Source organism: Centroberyx gerrardi, chromosome 8 (genome assembly GCF_048128805.1).
Source record: "Centroberyx gerrardi isolate f3 chromosome 8, fCenGer3.hap1.cur.20231027, whole genome shotgun sequence".
Taxonomy (NCBI): domain Eukaryota; kingdom Metazoa; phylum Chordata; class Actinopteri; order Beryciformes; family Berycidae; genus Centroberyx; species Centroberyx gerrardi.
Window position 1 is genome coordinate 28092154 of NC_136004.1, and position 8194 is coordinate 28100347.

At 40.6% G+C, this 8194-nt stretch overlaps 1 protein-coding gene across 1 annotated transcript; it reads right to left on the minus strand.

Moving 5' to 3' along the window:
• Positions 1 to 1518: 1518 nt before the first annotated feature.
• Positions 1519 to 7759, minus strand: coq5 (coenzyme Q5, methyltransferase). Its single transcript, XM_071902149.2, has 7 exons — positions 7558 to 7759; positions 6105 to 6254; positions 5069 to 5293; positions 4744 to 4850; positions 3857 to 3945; positions 2960 to 3071; positions 1519 to 2080 (listed from the first exon to the last, which is right to left on the minus strand). The coding sequence occupies exons 1-7, from the start codon at positions 7757 to 7759 to the stop codon at positions 1979 to 1981; spliced, it is 987 nt and encodes a 328-aa protein (XP_071758250.2). The 3' UTR covers positions 1519 to 1978.
• Between the last annotated feature and the right edge of the window lie 435 nt (positions 7760 to 8194).

The following is an 8194-nucleotide window of genomic DNA, read 5'->3' on the forward strand; positions in this document are numbered from 1 at the left end:
GGACTCAGAGAATTTGAATACTCAACTCGATATCTGCTTTGTGCTTTCATACAGTCAGTAAACTACTAAACTGCTGTGTAGAAGATAACCAAGTAGGCTTTTTCAGTATAAAATAGCTGAAAATGTGTAGTGGACAAATCTTTCTCCATCTTCTGTATACTTAAAATACCAGGATATTATACTGTGCTCTGGGTTTGAATGAGTAGAAATTGGTAAGTTACTATCCAGCAAATTGGAATAAAAAAAGCAACCTTCAACCATTCTAGGATAGTGCCATGGATATATTTACTGAAATAAAAAGGGACTCTCCCTGTGCCTCAAAGGCACAATCAGAATATCACAAAAGTGGTTTAAAAATTTAAATAATGTCTAGACTGTGTGTGTCAGAGCTGTAGCAGTAGTTATATCTAATGTTAATAAGCTGTACTGTAGTGACAAATTGGCGATGAAGCAAAAGCTCAAAGTCCAGTTAGCCACATTAGTGAATGGATAACAAGCCTTGGGTCTTTACGCGCCAACAGCCGAGCCTATATGCTAACCTTGATAAATGAAGAGTAATGGATGATGTTGTAGAAACTGGGAGTTTGATGGACCTCAATCAACTTTCTTAAACTTATAGTTCTTTCTTTTTTTAACCTAACCATGTATGGTTGCTGACTGGCGGTAAAAACCATTGCCTCCCACTTCCCAAAACACACCGATCTTGTTTGTATTTATGACTAGTTGTATGAAACCCCCCCAATGATTTGGAGTCTTATTGCCCCAAAACAACAAAACCAACAACCGTATCGGCTTCAACATATACATTAGGTAAATCCAAAGATGGGGGTACTGGGTAATTGGGGTAATTGGTGACATCACCCTTTTCTACAGTGACTCAACCCAGATGGACCCAAATCCTAGAGGGTCCCCCAGGGAAAAGAACAAGATGTTGAAATCAGACCATCAGGAAACCCTAAATTATTGTTAGGGTTGGTCACTCTTGAAATAGAGATTATAGAACCGAAAGGAATTGCACAGAATGGAACATGGAAAACTATTAGATACAAAATAAAATAATCACCTATTCACTATAGGTCAACAAAAATATAGCTCATGTCACAGGTGGATGCCAAATTTCCCCCGCCAGGTGAGAGTTACACCAAACTGAAGAAACATCCACACATTTCATCCCTCATGTGATCAATTATCTCATCAACATTCATGCCCATGTAGAGAGTCGGCCATATCTAAATCCAGATTCCTCTTGAACATACGAGGTTACATTTTCGATGGTCAAATCAATTCCAGATTAGATTTTTAAGGAGAAACAGCTGTGGACCAACTGCAATTGTAACCAGTGACACACAAGTTTTGTTTTGTTTCAGCGGAAAAAAAAAATCCAATCTTCTTTATCTACTGGTCTCAACTGTACTGGTAAAGATGTTTTAACATTACTTTTAGTTTCCTGTATATTATTTTTAATGTTTAAAATCATATTTGCTTTGGGAATATTCCACTCAGACACTGACGGCAGGTTTTACAGGTTTTAATATTAATATTCGTTGTCAACCCGTAGACATTACAAAAAGTATTAACAACTACCTGTACATGTAATTAATTACTTTGAATGTCTCACCAATGACTAAACACTGATCCCACTGATGCAGTGCAATCTCAGTTCTCTTTGCCTCTCGGTTTGGCTTTTTATACTAACAATCGCATAAAGTACTTCTTCAGAGTTCTTTAAAAGTTCTCATAGTGTTCACTGGAGAGAGACAGAAAAATAAATACAATTAGCAAATACATAAGTTCTATGATGTCTGAGATTTCCTGCCACTGTGCAGTGGGATCTGCAGAGAGGAGCTCCATTCCAACATGGGGCTTCATGCTCTGCACTAGGAGCTTTGCAGACAGTCTGTCAAATTGGCCGCGATCCCATCAGCACAAAGCCAGTGTTTTTGTTTGTTTGCTTTCTAGGAAGTGATGGAAGTGCGTCTCACAGCTTGAAGCCAGAGTGAAGAGCCACCACCCCTCCGGTGAGGTTGTAGTACTGTACACAGTAGAAGCCGGCGTCCTCGATCATACCTTTAAACTCTTCCTGCAGAGAAAGGGAGAATAGCAAATTACATAGCAATACTGAGTCCACAAGAAAGTGACACTACAAACAAAAAAGTCACACTGTGATTCGACATCAAGTCATTAAAATTCATGAAAACTAGCTCGAAGATACAGAAAACCTATACACAGTGATAAAAACATAGGAGTGAGAAAAAATACAGTGCTAAAATACAACATAAAAACATCTCACCCGAAGAAAAGAAAATGACAAGCTAAAACACAACTGCATTGGATAACATAATCTAAACGACAGAAACAATGCGGTGGAAAATGGTAGAATTTCAATTTCAATTTTTATTAGGAATTTAAAAGCACAACAACTCAAAGGAGTATCATGACACAAAATCCCAGAGGATAGCACTTAAAAGCATTACTAAAAACACTTATTTCCAAAGTGGTCCTCGATGGAAACAAACAAACACAATACATGGAAACAAATAATTTGATGGAAACAAACAAAATTACAGGATAAACCTACTAGCCCCCCTTGCAACCCCTCGCCCATGGTTCAAACTCCCTCCCTTAAAAGTGACCCATCAACACTCCCCACAAAGCCGCCTTAACTTTTGTTTTAAAAATTGCCTTTGTTTGGCTTTGTTTAATATGCAGGGGCAGGTTGTTCCATAAGGAGATCCCAGTATAGAAAAATGAGCTTCTTGCTATTTTTCTATACTGGGATCTCCTTATGGAACAACCTGCCCCTGCATATTAAACAAAGCCAAACAAAGGCAAAAAAACAAAAACAAAAACAAAAACAAAAGTTAAGGCAGCTTATAATAACAATAAGATCCATAAAATGACAGTGAGAGAAAGAGAGAAAGAAATGAAAAGACAAGAAAAGAAAAGAAAACAGTCTCACCTGGTCAGGGAACTTGCGGATGCTCTCTACCAGGTACTGGTAGGACTTCCAGTCCCCAGCAATCACCTCCCCCAACACTGGGATCAACTGGAAACTGTATGCATCATAAAGCCTGAGGAATGGGATGTGATACAATTTATTAATACAGTCAGTAGCCCCCCAAAAGCATTTTAAGATCAATAAATCATTACCACATTAATTTCGAGACAGTAGTATAATTACTGGAAACAAACAAGACCATTGCAGAGAAGACTGGCAGCCTCTACCGGCCGCTAGACCGCATTTTCCATCTTGTGCTACCTGGTCAGATTTGGAGGGAAATCTGCTGTATTGCTTTAAAGCGCAAAACAGGAAGAGTGAAAAGCCGATGGAAAAAAAAAAAGAAATCACTTCCAACATGTTCATCCTCTTCAGCAAAGCAAAAGAGAAGCAGTGGGGTTTATGGGAAATTCCATCTTAACTTTGAGAGACACTAGCACTAACAATACCGCTGGCTTGAGACAGAAGCTACCAGTGGTCTCAGTTGTTTATGGTAATTATACCAAGGTGTCACAATTAATTTGACGATTTATTGATGTTTTAAAAAGCCACACATAGCAACTTTAACAAACATACAAAATGATAATCATGGCTCTCAGAATAAGGTGAAACTGAAAAACTAAAGTTCTGCACTATGTATTCATTTGAACAACTTGGATGGTAGTGGTGCCAGTAGTGCAAGTTTCACAAGAGGAGGGGCTGCCAAAACTGTCTGAGCCCACAACAACCTCCTACACGCTATAATGTGTTGTCGCGTTAATGACAGCGATAGAGTTCGTAGTGAGTTTTTGTTAAAAGTGAAAAGGGTTCGTTCACAGAATTACACCAAGTCCTCCACCAGCGCCCGCGCTCCCTCACCTAGCCAACACAGGATTTGTCACTTTGCTGAACTCCAAGCACATGAACCTGCCACCAGGCTTCAGCACCCGCAGAGCCTCCTGCAGTGCCTAAACAAAACACAGAATTAAAAAATGAATATGACAAAGACAAATGTCAATAAGAGTCCTAAGTATCATTTATACACGTTTGCATGTGATAGAACTGTTCCAAGACAAAGTTATGAGAGCGCTTTAAGGAATTTTAAAGCATGTGAATCGCCATGTTGCACATAGTGTAATTAGAAATTTGTTTCTTTGCATATTCCTCTGACAAATACATATATGTATGCATTTTAGGGATGGGACGATCTGCTTATCTCACCATACGATTCGATACGCGATATGGGGTTCAAGATTCAATACAACCACGATACGATGGAATAAATAAAAGTTCAATGAGAACAAAGTCTGACTGTGCAGAATTATGTTTATTTCTGAGCCACAAATCTTTCTAGCGATGGCATTGGCTTGTCAGAATGTAAACAATTTAAAAATGTCATTACAAAGACAAAATAATATAATTTGGATGGAGAGCTTGTGAAACTGTGATGGTCAAGCCGTCTCTTTTGTGATTACTTCAGCAGAATAAAATGGAGCTAATATCACGATTCATTTTTCTGCCCCATGATACATATTGTCACATTTTTGTATTGCGATATATTGCCCCATCCCTAATGCATCAGATGGATCACAGTACAGGGTTAGACAGGAATGGTGGCTATGGAGCAGGTAGAGGGAGGCTCAGTGTCCTGCTGAGGGACGGACACACTGTTCTACTTACGGGCCAATTTCACTAACTGCAAGGCCGTCATTACAGGGATCATTTGTGCATTAGAGAAAATCAGGAGTAATGGTCTTATCTATTACCTGATCTATATGGGTGACGTTGCGAATGCCGAAGGCGATGGTATAAACATCAAACTGGTCATCATCAAAAGGAAGCTCCTCTGCATCCCCCGCCACCCAGGACAGGCCTGACACACACCAACACACACACCGACACACACACACACACACACAAGTCTAAGGAGCTAATTTAATGACAGAAGCTTTCTACTAACATCTTAATTTCATGAACTTGCAGCTTTGGATAACAGTCGAATTTCAGGTGCCATGGGTTGTGCGCAATTTTCATGCACTTGCAATGAAAAGATCAGACCACAGAAGCTGAGGTTCACTGTTGACGGCCTACCGGTGGTGATGCCCATGCTTTCGGCTTTCTGCTTGCCCACTTTCAGCATCTCCTTGTTGATGTCGCAGACCACGGCCCGGGACTCCTGCGGCTCAGCCTCGTCTTCTGTGGAGTAGCTGTTGGAAATCTCCTGCCACGACGCCGTCTGCATGGAGCGCGCCGCCCGCCGCTGCTGCCGCCCCTGCTGGGAGCTAATGTAGTCCAGGAAACGGAAGGCGATGTCACCTGGAGGCGAGGATCATCACAGACAAAACACACACACAGACACACACGTGGTATAGGTATGGGTTTTCAGCATGACAGGCCAATGTAAGATGTAACACGTGAACAAAAACAAAAATGAAATATGAAGCTTTACCATGGAATAATAGTATTGCAAACAGAATCATGTCTAGCATGACAAAGGTGCTGTTGAGTAGGGAACTTAAACCCCAAGTTTTATTTCTCAGAGGCAGAGCTGCTCTGAAGCCAGAAATAATTAAATTAAAGAAATAAAGTTAAAACTCAATAGGTGGAGCCAAAGAACCATGGTTTTTCAGAGCGTAAGTTAGCTATCTGGCAAACTTGAATAACAAAGGAGGAACTGGTCAAAATATGATTTTTTAAAATTTATTTATTGATCATGGCATTTATGATCTTGGCAGGTTAGCAGGCTAGTTTGGCTAATTTGAACTGGGAAGGTCAGCTAGGCTAACTAGCTAACTTAATATGGCTAGTTGGCTACATTCAATTTTTTCAGTTAGTAGCAGAGCGCTAGGCTTCACAATATTAGCTTCCTCCTCTGCCTCCGAGAAATGTTTGTATAACTAAAACTCCAAAAAGGTATGAATGTGTATAATTGTATGAAACTGAAGCAGGGAGTATGCTCAGTCAACTCTCCCTGGATAAATAAAGGTTAAAAAACAGATGCCTCACCTCTGAGTTATTTCAAATTAAAGAAAAACTTAAAACCCACAAAGGTGAAACAGACGTTTCAGATGCAGAGAGCATTAGACATGATGCCCACACCAAACCCAAACAAGCACAAAGCCTCTACCTGTTCCTCCCGCCACGTCCAGGAGGCGCGCGCCGGGCTGCGGGTGCATGGCGTGCAGCAGCATGTCCTTCCACAGTCTGTGAACCCCCAGACTCATGGCATCGTTCATCACGTCATACTTCTGGGCCACGCTCTCAAACACCTTGTACACTGAACAAGGCAAGAGAAAGAAGAGAAGGACAAAGAACTCATGAACATCTAACCTCATGTGAAAGAATGATGATAGTTGTAAGTTTGAGAAGGAGAATGAGAGAGAGAGAGAGAGAGAGAGAGAGAGAGCATCTGTCTCATTGGAAGTTGTTTAAGGAGGGGTGTCAACCAAGATAAAGTCCAGCTGTGACGTGTTAAGTGGAGCTAAGCTAATGAAAATTCCTGTAATATTGGATGAATTTTTTGTGTACCCCCTCTCCTAACCTTAGCCACGTCCCAAGTCCACCTAATATTCACCACACTGCTAAATGTGATGCAGGTTTATGACTTTTTTTTCTTTCATTTTATTTAGCCTGTAAAGCACTAACACTGTTCTGATAAGTGCTATATACGGTATATGTGTGTGTGTGTGTATAAAGCTTACTATTATTATTGTATTATTATTATGGATTTTTTTTTAATTCAAATCTAGGCGTTGCAACAAAAACATGGCAGTGTCTTTATCTTGATCATATATACGATATATATGAAGTACAGGAAAATCTATTATATTTCTCCTGTTACATGGAACCGTAACCTATAACCTATAACCTTAATGAAGGACAATGCACAAGGCACGGCGTGTCTCTGCATGCACAAGACGAAGACAAGTTGCTGCACATTCAGCAAGTATCTAATGTTAATCTCACATTGGTAAACAGCAAATTCAGATTATACTGACAGACGCAGCTGTCTGGAACTATGCTGAACAGCAGCCACCAACCATGTATTATTACCCCGACACATTCCGTTCTCTTTTATGGAGAGACAGCAGCGCTAAACTGCACTCAAAAAACTGTCAGTTCATTGTTGCCTTGCTTATCGGCAAAGGTCAGTTCCCGACAGAACACGACTTAAGACGTTTTACGAATCATTAGGAGCTACTCTTCAATTCGGCATACATCCAGTCCACCAAACAGCACTTATTTCAGTACAGTTTGAACTTTGGGAACTGGTTCGCCTCTTATTCACAGTCTTCTTCCACCAAAATACACCCTGGAGGGCAGTAGAGAGCAGTGTGAACCAATACTTAAAAGTCGAGATTTTATTTCAATTAAGTGCTGCTTGGTGATCAAGTGTGTGCCGAATTTGCCAGCAGACCCTCACAATTCGCAAACCATCCCGATTCCCGTTCTTCAAGATTTGTGCATTTACCGATAGTCAAGCCAGCATTAAATTGGCAGAATTTTGAATGAAGCTTGGTATTACTTTCTCTCCACACCAGAGAACGGAATGTATCCGGGGTAGCATTTCTGGAACTTGCCTCTCTTTGCCTTCTCTGCCTCCGGGACAGTTTCGAAGCCAAAATGCGTACTTCCGTCCGCGGTACCATCACTAAAACAACGACAAGCTGAAAGTCCCGAACAGCGACTTGACCGACCTAACCTGCCGGCAACGGCAACGTTAATATTTCTGTGAGAATGACGGATCACCCTCCGGACGAGCAACCTGATGGAAGCTGCCATGTTGCCTTATTATTCAATCGAATCGTCACGCTGTCGTCATTCACATGCGACGACTCGGGTTTGTTTGTTTTTTTGTTTTTTTCACCTCGCTTTTTTCAGATTTGGTGATTTGCAAATCTAATCAGAGTGATGGAGGCTTGGGGGTTCCTCTAAAATAAAATTAATTTGTATTTTGGTAACAAATAACCTGTTTTGACACGATCGTAGAAAAGGGGCTGAAATATGGGGAAATATATAGTGCCACAATTTGAAAACATGAAGCTAAGTTTTGAAAGGTAGAAAAAGTTGAGGCTATACAGTCAGTGCATCTTCAAAAATGTTTGCAGTTTTCTAACTTCTTTATTTTAAGTTGGTACAAGTAGACCATTCTGCAAGTCTTGGCTGCTTCCCTGATGAAAATTATTCCAATAATATCCCTACAGGGACTTATAGTGT